This window comes from Hyla sarda, chromosome 2 (genome assembly GCF_029499605.1).
Source record: "Hyla sarda isolate aHylSar1 chromosome 2, aHylSar1.hap1, whole genome shotgun sequence".
Taxonomy (NCBI): Eukaryota; Metazoa; Chordata; class Amphibia; order Anura; family Hylidae; genus Hyla; species Hyla sarda.
Genome location: NC_079190.1, coordinates 67,198,114 through 67,213,325, shown reverse-complemented (window position 1 = coordinate 67,213,325; position 15,212 = coordinate 67,198,114). Strand labels below are relative to the sequence as shown.

At 44.6% G+C, this 15,212-nt stretch overlaps 1 protein-coding gene across 1 annotated transcript in view; it reads right to left on the bottom strand.

Moving 5' to 3' along the window:
- Positions 1 to 15,212, bottom strand: part of FREM2 (FRAS1 related extracellular matrix 2) — a 241,715-nt gene that overhangs the window by 27,091 nt on the left and 199,412 nt on the right. Inside the window, exons 15-16 of the mRNA XM_056561961.1 lie at positions 12,715 to 12,846; positions 10,733 to 11,064 (exon numbers count right to left, since the gene is read on the bottom strand). Coding sequence (XP_056417936.1) covers positions 10,733 to 11,064; positions 12,715 to 12,846 — 464 coding nt within the window. The remainder of the gene's footprint in view (positions 1 to 10,732; positions 11,065 to 12,714; positions 12,847 to 15,212) is intronic.

The following is a 15,212-nucleotide window of genomic DNA, read 5'->3' as shown; positions in this document are numbered from 1 at the left end:
TCTTCTGTTATCATCAGAAAGGTGAGTAAGCACCCGGCTCTGCGCACAGTGCGCCATTCACTGCACATTTAACACCTCTGATAAAAGGCTTAACCAGCCGGAAGACAGGAGGGGACAAAGTGCAGCACAGATGGATCATGTACCCAGTCTGAACGCTCCACGTCAAATACTTCACTATTCTGTCTATTTTTAGCAGAAGGGATATATATTATAAAGGTGTAACCTAAACCACCCGCACCCCCAATGCTAGATCTGTATCTGGGCCCCACAAATTGCCACAAAGTATGCATTGCATCTTAAAGAGGACCTGTGGTCATGTATAGATTCCTTGGTTACACACCTTTTTATGGTCTGTCGATCCGCCACAACAGCCCCCCCCCCCCCACCCGTACTAAAGTTATGGGGTGTTTTATTTCCATCTGACAGATACCTGAATTAGTCAGATAGGTGTGCATAATGATAATGTGCTGCAGGTATGGGTGGGCTTATCGGGCCGGGGACGTGAAAATATTACATCCGTGCAGTAAATGCACCCATGGCTGTCTTCTGACATAGACCTGTAAGATCTTGCTGACTACAGCAGAAGAGAGCAATAGGAGCGGGTACTGCACGTATGTAGGTTGTTCATGCCCCGACCCACCCATACCTTCAGCGCACACCCATCTGATGAATTCAGGAATCTGTCAGTTGGAAATAAAACACCCCGTACCTCTGGAACAGGGGGGGGGGGGGGGGGTCAATGTGATCAGCCCCTCCTAAGAAATGTATACATACCACTACATGGCAGTTTTAGAAATGGTCCTCACTAGAGATGAGCGAAGTTACAGTGATTTGATTCGTCACGAACCTCGCGGCTCAGCGTTTGATGATTTTAGCCTGCATAAATGGGTTCAGCTTTCAGTTGGTCCGGTGGGCTGGAAAAGGTGGAAACAGTCCTAGGAAAGAGTCTCCAGCCCACCGGAGCACCTGAAAGCTGAACTAATTTATGCAGGATAAAGTCCGCAAACGCTGAGCCGTGAGGTTCGTCACGAATCAAATCACTGTAACTTCACTCATCTCTAGTCCTCACTTTCAAAACAGACATGACAAAAGTTTTGATCGGTCAGGGTCTGGTTCTTCAGGCCCCCACCAATCATTATATCGAGCTTGGAGAAGCGAGTGGCTGAGCACTTCTCTCCTCTGCTCGTTACGATCTCCATCTTGTTGCAGGAGACAAGCTCTATTTACATACAATGGCGCAGTGAGGCCAAAAAGGCAGCAAGCCATAGAGTGAAGGGCTTAGCCACGCGCTTCTCCCGGCACAGCATTGAGACCCGCCTGATTAAAACTTTTGTCTGTGTGACATATCAAAAGTTTTTTTTTTTTTTTTTTTTTTTTTTTTTTTAACGTGACAGGAACTTTTTAAGATGTCCGTACACAGGGGTAAAGTCCTGGGAAAAAAAGTGCTGGAACTCAAACAAGATTTCCACTCAAGGGCCGGTCCTGCAGGAAACCTGCTATTGGAAACAGTGTTCCTGCTGTGGAAAAAGTGCAGCAACTCCATTCCCATGGTTTCCTGCAGGACTTGAGCCCTGGCCGTACACAGAAGAATTCAGAAGGAATAGTCAATCATCTAATGTGAATAGTGGTCTGCTGACAATGGCCATTAGAGCAGCAAAAGATCAGGCTTGTTGGATTATACCTGCCCCTCACATTTGTTGAGAAGTCTGGGAGTAGCATTCTCCTCTCTTCCTATTCAGAACACATGTATGCTCAGCTGAGTTCAGTGTACATGTGAATGGTTGGCCAAACCCTCGCTATCTTATGGCCATCTGTACTAGAAACAAGTCATATTACTTCTGACAATAATGGAGCAATCCATTGACTTTTGGTTTTCACATAAAGCGTGTTATCAGTGTATTTACACAGCGTCGCCCCGGACAAGAGTAAAAAAATAAACTTTGGACACTGGGGTCAGAGGTAGATACCATAGAAACATTAACTCACTATCTCTAACCTGTGAATTGGAAGACAGCTATTTTACCCTGAGGGCACGAAGAACAACATGGCAGGTACATTTGCCAGAAATTATGTTTTGTTTGGACAAATGAATAAAACAAAAACACCAAAAAAGCGTAGTATTACTTGAATTCAATGACCACAGAATATTTTGTTTTCTATTAGTTTCACTGTTTGTCTTGAATATGGTCCATTTATAAGATACAATTATAATGGGTGATGCAAATTCTGTTAAAGAGTACCTGTCACAAAACGAAACGTTTAATATATTGGTCCTTATGTAATTATAAGACACTTTGCTATTTACTTGCTGTTAAAATTCTCAATCTTTAAATGTTTTTAATGTGATTGAAAAAACAATTTCCACTAGGTGGCTGTTCCCTTCCACTAGGTATTCTGTTCCCTGCACAAGTGAAACAGTTAGTTTGGTCTCCTCCCGGTCTGGCAGGAGACTAAACTCAGGAAGTGCATGCGGGGCATGGCTTCAGTGACGCTGCACCTCCTGGGGAACGCCCACTTTCTCCTGCTGGGAGCTCAAACAATGTGAGCAAGGGGAAAGGTATGATACACAGCTTTTTAAAAGCTCAGAAAACATTTTGAAGGGCAGGTGGGGTGTTAGGAGTAGTTAGGGAATATAATCTGAGTTACTTTAGAAAATATGGTTTGATGACAAGTACAGTGACCCCCCGACCTACGATGGCCCCGACATACGATCATTTCAACATACGATGGCCTCTCAGAGGCCATCGCATGTTGAAGGCAGCATCAACATACGATGCTTTTGTATGTCGGGGCCATCGCATAAATGGCTATCCGGCAGCGCAGACTGCTTCAGGTGCCACTGGATAGCCGTTTACGGTGCCCCGTGTGGTTCGCTAACGATCACTTACCTTTCCTCGGGGCTCCGGCGCGTCCTCTTCGGGATCCCTGCATCGTCGGCGCTCTTCATCGTCGTCATCACGTCGCTGCGCACGCCGTCCCGTCATTCAATAGGAGTGGCCTGCGTAACGACGTGACGGTGGCGACGGAGAGCGAGGATGTCGGGGAAGCAGAGGCATTGCCGGAGCGTCGGGGACGTCGGGGCAGCAGTGACAAGTGGTGACAGCCCGGAGCGGCGGGGTCACGTGAGTATAACCTCCAATACCAGTGGTCTTCAACCTGCGGACCTTCAGATGTTGCAAAACTACAATTCCCAGCATGCCCGGACAGCCGTTGGCTGTCCGGGCATGCTGGGTGTTGTAGTTTTGCAACAGCTGGAGGTCCGCAGGTTGTAGACCACTGTCCTATACTTTACATTGCACGGATCCCTCAACATACGATTGTCCATTTGGAACGGATTACCATCGTATGTTGAGGGACCACTGTATTCTTTAAAGGGGTTATCCAGGAATAGAAAAACTAATGTGGTGAGGGTGTGATGAGGGCTGATGGAATTACCCTAGGGGCAGATGGCATTAACTCCTTGTGTTTGTGATGCCAGGATGTGGTTTAACCTCTTCACCACCTGAAGGTATACCGCTGGATCCTGGGCTAGGCACGGGGGCAATAATAACTCCAATGCCAAGTTACGGAACAAAGACAGCTTTACTGAGTGAGACAGGTTTAACAGTCTTAACAGCTTAGCCAGGCTCAAGGAGGTGACCAGTGACTTCAGAGACCTCAGGGCTCTCTGGGACTTGTAGTGGATTTGGACAATTTGCTGCAGGGCCACGCTGACTTGACACAGATAAATCTTGACTGACTTGACTGGGATTGACTAGACTGGGACTGACTAGACAGACTTCACCCGTTTGAAGCTTACAAGGTTTTGACGTTCACCTGTGGGGCAGTAGACTTGCGGATGCGTGGCTGCGTGGTAGGCTTTAGGCCTCCTCAGGACACTAGACACTCTTCTCTCTGGACTAGACCTCACTGTAGCTCCAATAAGACTCAACTAGCTAGCTCCTCCCAGGGCTTATATGGGGTAGACTCTGGAGGGGTCCCATAGGTTACTTTGTAGGTCACATGGTCACTGGTACCTTCCTTGGTTACAATGCATAGCAACATTACTTAAAGGTACATAACACTATATACACTTTAAATTAATTATAGACATTGAACACTATTCATGGAACATAGGTACAGGGGGCCCAAGGGGTCACTGAATTGAGTCTGCCTGACAGGGCAGCAAGGGTACAGGGGTGCAACTCCTGTACTGGGTCACCACACTAAGCTAATTCCTTTCAAAAACTGTGCCCTGTCTGTCTCCAGGTTGGGTGTGCTATTACAACTTGGCTCCATTCATTTCAAGGGAACTGAGCTGCAGAACCACACCCAACCTGGAGACAGACAGTGCATGTTTTTTTTGAAAGAGATGATCTCTGTTTTTCTATTCCTGGATAACCCCTTTAAAGTAGACTCTATGTTTGGCATAAAACTACACAAGATGGTCCAGCAACGAATAGAGCAAATAATTCCAGGTATGACTATGCACCCACAAAACAGTTTCTAATGAAATTACTGTACCTTTTACCAAAGTGTTTTCCAAATAGTGTGTCTCTAGTGGTTGCAAAACTACAGCTCCCATCATGCCCGGACAGCCTTTGCCCTAAGTCTAAGTCAATAGTACTAATCTGGCTTCTCAACACATTTCTCACACAGTAATATGCACAGTAACATGTCTCTTATCTACAAAAATAGTGTGCTGCGCTGTGTGAACGATGGTGCGTATTCCCACAGAAAAGAATTAAACACGTTTTACAGACATAACTTTGACATACATCGCAATTTGTCTGAAAAATACACTGTGTGAACCTAAACTTATTCCTATTCTAAACAAACGCAAAAAAAAGTTGGTGTTGGGGTGTCAATATATGAGCAGCGTAGTATCAATGGGGGAGATTTGTCAAAACCTGTCCAAAGGAAAAGTTGCTGAGTTGCCAAGATCGCTTCTTTCATTTTTGAAAAGGCCTCTGAAAAATAAAAGAAGCGATCTGATTGGTTGCTATGGGAAACTCAGCAACTTTTCCTCTGGACAGGTTTTGACAAATCTCTCCAATTGAGAGTTCTGCAAACTGCATTTAATTGGTGATCAGGTGAAAGTAACTTATCCCCTATCCACAGTATGGGGCAGGGGTCGGCAACCCCTGGCACGCATGCCACTCACGGCACGCGGAGTGCTTTTGAGTGGCATGCGGGGCCTCGGGTGGAGAGGGGGCCTGTCTGGCAGATACGCTCACTCTGCTAATGGGGATCCGGGACACTTGTCCCGCATCCTCAGGTGAGCGAGTGCCGCTTTTAGCTGTGTGCACACACGCACACACAGCTAAGACCTGTGACCTCTGCCCACATGCAGTGCGGGCGCTGATTATGTCACTCATCGGCGCCTGCACTGTAGTGGGAGAAGAACGCAGCCTGGCAACCTACCTAATTAGCTGCCTCGCTACTTCCCTACTTGGCTACCTACATTATTACTTTCCTGGCTACCTACCCACCTACTTAGCCACTTGGCTACCTACCTACATAGCAACCTAATTACCTAGCTACCTACTTGCTACCTACCTATCTAGCTCCCCAGCTACCTACCTACATAGCTACCCACTTACCTACCTGGCTACCTACTTAGCTGCCTTGCTACCTACCTATGAACTTACCTCCATCTCTACTTACCCACCTACCTGCTTAGCTACCTACCTACCTACTCTGCTACCTACCTACCTAGCTAGCTGCCTATATCCAAGGGAAATCGCAGCAAAACAAAGTATACATTGCAGAATTCAGTGGAGTCTATTCCATTCCAAACAGTGTTACAGAGCAGGCTACATTTAGTCACCTCTCATACTCGACAAAGGCGAAGACAGGTCGCTGAAACGTAGCCTGCTTCGTAACACTGTTTGGAATGGAATAAACTCCACCGAATTCTGAACTTCTGGGAACTGCACTGGAAAAATGCAGAAATTAAGATGTTTGTCCTGCAGATGCTGCAGTGATGGGTTTTGGCTGGAAGAAGTCGTCATGGTGGTCTGAGTCAGAAGGAGAACAGAAGGAAAGAGGACGACGCCAACCGTATTTGTGAGTCAGTTAATGTAACTGTATGTATATTATTGCGCAACACGACCGACTGGGGTCTGCTCCTGGGGCCTGTATTATTGGGGGGGGGGGTCTGTATTATGGTGGTGTCTGATACTGGGGTCTATATTATGGTGGTGTCTGATTCTGAGGTCTGTATTATGGTGAGGTCTGATTCTGGGGTCTGTGTTATAGTGGAGTCTGATCCTGGGGCCTGTATTATTGGGGGGGGGGGGGGTCTGTATTATGGTGGTGTCTGATTCTGAGGTCTGTATTATGGTGAGGTCTGATTCTGAGGTCTGTGTTATAGTGGGGTCTGATTCTGGGGTCTGTATTATGGTGGAGTCTGATTCTGGGGTCGGTATCATGGTGGGGTCTAATTCTGAGGTCTGTATTATGGTGGGATCTGATTCTGGGGTCTGTATTATAGTGGGTGGTGATTCTGGGGTCTGTATTATGGTGGGGGCTGATTCTGGGGTCTGTATTATGGTGGGTGGTGATTCTGGGGTCTGTATTATGGTGGGGGCTGATTCTGGGGTCTGTATTATGGTGGGTGGTGATTCTGGGGTCTGTATTATGGTGGGTGGTGATTCTGGGGTATGTATTATGGTGGGTGGTGATTCTGAGGTCTGTATTATGGTGGGGTCTGATTCTGGGGTCTGTATTTTGGTGGGTTCTGATGCTGGGGTCTGTATTATGGTCGGGTCTGATTCTAGGGTCTGTATTATGGTGGAGTCTGATTCTGGGGTCTGTATTATGGTGGAGTCTGATTCTGGAGTCTGTATTACGGTGGGGTCTGATTCTGGGGTCTGTATTATGGTGGGGTCTGATTCTGGGGTCTGTATTATGGTGGAGTCTGATTCTGGTGTCTGTATTGTGGTGGGGTCTGATTCTGGGGTCTGTATTATGATGAGGACTGATTCTGGGGTCTGTATTATGGTGGGTGGTGATTCTGGGGTCTGTATTATGGTGGGGACTGATTCTGGGGTTTGTATTATGGTGGGGTCTGATTCTGGGGTCTGTATTATGGTGGGGTCTGATTCTGGTGTCTGTATTATGGTGGGGTCTGATTCTGGGGTCTGTGTTATAGTGGGGTCTGATTCTGGTGTCTGTATTATGGTGGGGTCTGATTCTGGGGTCTGCATTATGGTGGGGACTGATTCTGAGGTCTGTGTTATAGTGGGGTCTGATTCTGGGGTATGTATTATGGTGGGTGGTGATTCTGTGGTCTGTATTATGGTGAGGTCTGATTCTGGGGTCTGTATTATGGTGAGGTCTGATTCTGGGGTCTGTATTGTGGTGAGGTCTGATTCTGGGGTCTGTATTGTGGTGAGGTCTGATTCTGGGGTCTGTATTGTGGTGGGGTCTGATTCTGAGGTCGTTATTGTGGTGGGGTCTGATTCTGGTGTCTGTCTGTATTGTGGTGGGGTCTGATTCTGGGGTCTGTATTATGGTGGGGTCTGATTCTGGGGTATGTATTATGGTGAGGACTGATTCTGGAGTCTGTATTGTGGTGGGTCTGATTCTGAGGTCTGTATTGTGGTGGGGTCTGATTCTGGGGTCTGTATTGTGGTGAGGTCTGATTCTGGGGTCTGTATTGTGGTGGGGTCTGATTCTGAGGTCGTTATTGTGGTGGGGTCTGATTCTGGTGTCTGTCTGTATTGTGGTGGGTCTGATTCTGGAGTCTGTATTGTGGTGGGTCTGATTCTGAGGTCTGTATTGTGGTGGGTCTGATTCTGGAGTCTGTATATGGTGGGGACTGAATCTGTGGTCTGTATTATATAGGTCTGAGTTAAAATGGTTGTCCTCACTGTAAGGAACAATAAATAGGGACAATTCTGGAAAAACCCACCCTGTGACAAGCCACACCCCACAAACCTCACACGCAGAAAGCCACACCCACAACAAGCCACATCCATATTGCCGACACAGCAAGTAACATCGAAAAAAAATTGGGCACAGCACTACCAAAAGGTTGCCTACCCAGGGTATAGGGGATAAGTGTCTAATTGTGTCGGGTTCGACTGCTTAGAACCTCTGTGATCTCCTAAATGGGACGCTCTATGATAGCGAGTGTTGTACTCGGGCATCTTACAGTGAATTGAGCGTGTGCTGGCTGCAGCACGTGTTTCTCTCAGAGAGCCGGGGTCCTGTTCAGTAGATCATGGTGGATCACGGCAGTCGGACTCCCCGCAATCAGATAGTTATCCTGTGGATAGGGGATAAGTTGTTTTTCACTGAGCCAGGGGCTTGGCTGTTTCCAGCTTTCAAACCACTACACGCAGTTGCAGACTAGCCTGAATCTTAAAGGGGTACTCCGCTAAAAACCTCTCATCCCCTATCCAAAGGATAGGGGATAAGATGTCTAATCGCAGGGGACCCGCTGCTGGGGACCCCGTGATCTCCGGCCTGGCAGCATGGTCCAAAACAAGGAAGCTTGGAGCTTCCACGTTCGTGACATCATGCCACGCCCCTTCCATTCATGTCTATGGGAGGGGGTGTGACAGCTAGTAACCAAATGACAGGGATGGCGCAGTGTAGATTTGGATAGGGGATATGATGTTTTCAGCGGAGTATCCCTTGTAGGCCGGGTTCACACTTCATAAAATTTTGCCTATTTTATTTTAGTATATTTTATTTTACTTGTGCATTTCTGTCCGTGATTGGCTGTTTTTTAGTATCGATTACAAAGTGTGAAATTTTAAATTGTGAAATTTTACGCAGTGTGACTCTGGCCTAGGTGTGGGATTAGGAGGCAGATATGCTATAAATATCCAGAGGGGAATACCACTCTAATAACATGGCAGTGTAATTGTGTATTACGTAAAAATCTGCAACATTCCATAACGACATTTCATAGCAAAATAAATAACAATTCAATTTGCGCATCATCTGTACAAAAAAATAAATCCTATAGAAACCTAATTCTGTCCCCAGTACAATAGTGGAGCCCATCAGTGGGCCACAAATGCTGTGAATAATTGGCTTGGGCTCAGTTCTCTCTATATATTCTGCATATCAAATGTATTTTGCACGCAGATTTACCGGACTATAATAAGGGTATTTTACAAGGTGCTAAGTGACATTTGCAAAAAGTCACCCGGCAGATCTAAATGTGACACAGAATTGGCAGTCTTCAGAGGTTGGATTCATACCTTTAAATGGCATTTTCTTTAATGTATTTCCTCCAATCTGAGTTGTACAGCTAAAGATACATCAAGACGCCATCTCTACAAAGCATCAGGGGGTCTTTGATGTTTTACATAGTTGAAAGACTAAAAGAGCAACTGCTTACTGCCTATGGTAAAGATTAAACAAAGACCTTCTACATTCTACATTGGAAGTTTGATCAAACAAATGTTACATCCGGAAATGTGAGTTCTCTAAACCACTATCGGATTGGCATCGCTAGACTGGAGGCAGATTCTATGGAAAGACCTGGTTTTCCCTTTTAAGTTCTGCAAGGAGGTACAGACTAAAGCCCTGCATGGGACTGTTTTCTTAATTCTGCTCCTGCTGAATTTCTGACTAATATATCCCGCTCCTGCAACGTGTGTGTCCAATACCGTCAGCTCCTACAACATGTGTTCAATACCGTCAGCTCCTACAACATGTGATCAATACCATCAGCTCCTACAACATGTGATCAATACCGTCAGCTCCTACAACATGTGTCCAATCCAATACAAACTCGCAACATGTTTGTTCAATCCATCCCGATCCCACAACATGTGTGTACAATCCATCAGCTCCCACTACATATGTGTCTCCAATACCGTCAGCTCCTACAACAACTGTGTCCAATCCAACCAGCTCCAACATGTTTGTTCAATCCAACCCAATCCCACAACATATTTGTCCCATCCTGCCTGCTCCCGCAACATGTGTGTCCAATCCCGTCTACTCCCACAACATGTTTGTCCCATCCTAACCACTCCCATAACATGTATGTCCAATCCCATCTACTCCCACAACATGTTTGTCCCATCCTAACCACTCCCATAACATGTATGTCCAATCCCATCTACTCCCACAACATGTTTGTCCCATCCTAACCACTCCCATAACATGTATGTCCAATCCCATCTACTCCCACAACATGTTTGTCCCATCCTAACCACTCCCATAACATGTATGTCCAATCCCATCTACTCCCACAACATGTTTGTCCCATCCTAACCACTCCCATAACATGTATGTCCAATCCCATCTACTCCCACAACATGTTTGTTCCATCCTAACCACTCCCATAACATGTATGTCCAATGCCACCAGCTTCCGCAAACTTTAGAGATAGCAAAGAAATTATGCAGATGTTGTGGAAACTTAAAATGCCAGACTTAAAGCAACAGTGTTCAGAAAGGAGGAGTACTAAGAACCCATCTACCATTTGCCAACATGTAGACCAGTGAATCTTACCACCAGATGTTCCTAACCCCAAACAATTCATATTTTCAGGATCTTCTTTTAAGTCACACTTTAGGAAAGGTCATTTAGATTTCAATGGCTATTCTGTGTGGAGTTATAGGCTAAGCTTTGAACCCATCACTAAAATTTCAATCCTATCAATTTATATTTTTAAGGAAAAACATTTTGCTTGTGTTGCCTAAAGCAACAAAAGGGTAACATAACTATTGACAACATTCTTAACAGACAGAGCTACAACAATAACTAGGACTAAACTTACCTGTCCATCTGTGCCAATGGTGCCCCCACATTGAGTCAGGAGCTCTGACATGTCATAGTAGCTGGTAAATTCCCACAGGCAGGCCTCTAAGTTAAGATTCCGGTAGAAGCGCAGTGCATTAGCCCCTCTGAGCTGTGTACTATATTGATAAGGAGAGGTCTCCCCTATTACATTAACGTTCTTGGTGGCATCAGTCAAGAACCCATAGCGCGTTCTCACTTCATTGTAATCCAGAAGATTAGAACACTTGTGGTTTCCTGCCCGGGTACCATCGGGGCTCAGGGTGAGTTCAAAGTTGGAAAGTTCCCTAGAGGAGATGACTGGAAGCATGCCTGAAATTTAAAAAAACATGTTAAATGTAAGTGTCTATGAGGTGTTTTACTAAATACTCTAAAAAAGCAAAAATGCAAAAGTAGAAAAAATATAATACATTGGACCCTTAGGTTACAACTTTTCTTCTATTTATTACTTTGCTCTGAATTTTTTGTGATTTGTTACAAGTTTTATGGCCTAAAAAGGGGGGGGGTATACATTTTTCATGGTAGCTTTATTCTGTCAGTGAATTTAAGAAGTTACAGGATCTGGATTAGTCCATTTATTTAGCAGGAATCTATTTTATTTGGTAACTAGCTGAGTACCCGGCGTTGCCTGGTTTTTCCTTCCTAATCCTTGTTGGGGAGGAAAATAAACAAAGGAGGAAGTTTTTTCCTTCATATCCTGTTCTCATATATTGTTGTCATATCCCGACCTCCTATCCCATCCTCATATCCCGACCTCCTATCCCGACCTCCTATCCTGTCCTCCTATCCCGTCCTCCTATCCCATCCTCCTATCCCGTCCTCCTATCCTGTCCTCCTATCCCATCCTCCTTTCCCGTCCTCATATCTCGACCTCCTTTCCCGTCCTCCTTTACTGTCCTCCTTTCCCGTCCTCCTATCCCATCCTCCTATCCAGTACATCTATCCCGTCCTCCTATCCCGACCTCCTATCCCGACCTCCTATTCCGTCCTCCTATCTCGACCTCCTATCCCGTCCTCCTATCCCGTCCTCCTATCCCGACCTCCTATCCCGACCTCCTATCCCGTCCTCCTTTCCCTTCACCCTATACCGTCCTTCTTATCTCGACCTCCTATCCCGAACTCCTATCCCAACCTCCTATCCAGTCCTCCTATCCCGTCCTCCTATCTCGACCTCCTATCCCGACCTCCTATGTCGGTCCTCCTATGTCGGTCCTCCTATGTCAGTCCTCCTATACCGGTCCTCCTATCCCGTCCTCCTATGTCGACCTCCTATCCCGACCCGTAATATGTGTACCAGTTATTGAAATATCTCTAGCCGTGCAGAAGTTATGTGGGAACATACATTTCCCATTGATTTGCATGGGACTTTAAACAAAAACCCCGACCCTCACAAATGGGGGTAGTTAAGGGTTAAATTAACTATCCTATATTTTAAGTGGACATATAAAGTAACATGTGACCAAGTATCATCGAAATATCTCCAGCCGTTTGGAAGTTATGCAGCAACATATATTTCCCATTGACTTGCATGGGACTTTAAACATAAGCCCCGCCCCTGGCAAATGAGGGTGAGTAAGGGTTAAATTACCTATCCTATGTTTGTTGTTGACATATAAGTAACATGTGTGCCAAGTTTCATGTTAATATCTTTAGCCGTTTGAAAGTTTTTGTGGAACATACACACATATACACACACACACACACACACATACATACACACACACACACACACACACACACACATACACACACACACACACACATACACACACACACACATACACACACACACACATACACACACACACACACACATACACACACACACACATACACACACACACACACACACACACACATACATACACACATACATACACACACGTTGAGTTTTATATATATAGATAATCAAACATAAGACAGAAAAACCTTCTTAATGTGTCCGCTACTAAGCTGACTTACCATCAATATGAGGCATAGTAATAGTTACTTTAATAAGGTTTGGATGGTCGGGATCATCGGATCCGGTATATCGCATTTTTGCCGAGAATGGTTCGGCCCCCACTACTCCTGGCACTCTAGGTTGGCAAAGACCTACAATGAGAAATACACAGAAATATGTTAAGTGGAAATATCTAAAATCACAACTTGCTGAGGGCATGCCATTATTTCATAACATTTTTGCCAATCTGTATTTAATATTGTCAATTTTTTCAGCGTTTTCTCCCCACAATTCATCAATACAAATCCTTGAGTCACATGATGAAAGACTTGATGAAAAATATGCAGGGGAAGAAACACCAAAGAGAAAATACCTATACTCATATACACTGTTTATAGACAAAAAAGCCACAGAAAAGAGAAATGTGGGCACAGTTTTTTGTGGTGTTTTTTTCTAGCAAAAAAAAAAATTTAAAATTATCGGTAGAGCTGGATTTCTTGTTTAAAAAAAAAAAAAAAGTTATGTGTAATCCCAGTCTAAGGCTATGTTTGCACTATGTAATCTCCACCTAGATATATTGTGGAAGAAGTCTATGGAGGATATTTATCAAAGGATTTAGACTGGTTTTTCCCATCTAAATTTGTCGCACAGAAAGTCGCAGTCTAAATATGTGCGACTTTTTAGCGACTTTTGCTCTAGAGGATTTTTAGAACATGATGCATTCTAGTCTATTTTAGACGGAAATGCATTGGAAAATGCATTGGTGCTGAATTTATCAAAAGCGACAAGTCGCATCGGCTGAAAGTGCGCCGAAATGTCAGACCATGTTGGAGCAGGTCTAAATACAGTCTAAAGCATAGATCACGAAGTCCGTGCACAGAATTTATCAAGAGCTGTGCGCCTTTTGATAAATTAGGTGCACAATAGACCAGACTAACCCTCTGTAGTTTGGTCTATATTGATGCGGGACATAGACAGCTTTGATAAATATCCCCCTATTTCTGCAATCCGCGCGCAGAATTCTAACAAATTAATGAACGTTTTTAGGGTACATTCACATTACTGAATTTCCAAGTTGAATTCTGCGCCGGAATATAGTACTGGTGTGAATAGGTTCTCCTTTGACTTGAATTCAGCTGTGTAAATTCAGAACATGTTTATTCTTTGGGTGGAATTCTGTTCAGATCACATTTAGGCAGAAATTCATTTTTTCGGCAGGTCCGGAATCCTGAATCTCCATGGTGGAATTTAAATGGGTAAGTTAAAACCCAGAAAACTCCTTTACACCAATGAACCCTAAGGCTATGTTTACACAAGGGAATTTCCCTGCGGCATTCCAGATTGGAATTCTGCATGGAGATTCCACAGCAGCAGAGTCCCATTGATTTCAATGGGATTCTGCTACACTGTTCACACAGCAGAATTTCCGCATCAGAAACATCTGGCGTGGAAATTAAAATTCCGGTGTCGCAGAAAGAATAGACATGTCTATTCTTTATGCGAACAACGCACTGAAATGCATTGCCGTCTATGAGACGGCGCATTTCCAAGAGGTCCTAGCACTCTGCCAGTGCAACACTGTCAGAGGCAATGTCCGCGAGATTTGCCCGTGTGAATATAGCCATTAGAGAACTTCACATCACAAAAGGATACATTGCAGGCAGGGGACCAGAGAAGTGCAGCAGAGATGCGAGCGCTGTAGAGAGCCGCTCCGCATCTCTGCAATATAAAGGACAATCGCAACGGGTGTCAGGAGTGACAACCGGAGCGATCTGTCTATTAGTACAGGTACTACTACTACAAGCATGGGAGTAGTAGTAGTACCTAAAAATGTAAAAATAAAGAAAAAAGTAAAAAGAAGTAAAAAAAAAAACCACATACACTTTATTAAACACATAATTAAAATACATTACTAATACAAAGTTTCACAACATTTATTATAAAAAATATATTATTTTTACAATTAAATGGCCCTTTTATACATTTTTTATATTGTCGGCAACAATTTTATGGTCACTGCCCGCTAACATAAATTGGTCCCTGTTTAAAAATGTATAAACATTTTGTTCTAAAAAATATTAATTCCTACTGCATCCATTTTTTTATTTGGTACCCAGCAAAATTCTTTAGAAAACGTTAAAGGGACCAAAAATAAAATTTCCACACAAAGGCAAAAAGACGCAAGAAAAAATGGCAGAAAAAAATGCTTGCTTGGTCTTAGGGTACGTTCACACGCGCAGATTTTTTAGCGGGTTTTCCGCTGGGTATTTGAAAGTGGGCGGGCTCTTCTCGGCTGTCCGCAGCAGATTTTCCGTTTCGGAATGTACACTGCGGAAAATCCGCCGCAAGCCCCAGTGAAGTCAGTAGGGACTGTGGCAGATTTTCCGCAGCGGCAGCGTAAATTCCGCCACGGAAAATCTGCTGCGGACAGCCGAGAAGAGCCCGCCCACTTTCAAATACGCAGTGGAAAACCCGCTAAAAAATTTCCGCGTGTGAACGTACCCTAAATATAGCTATA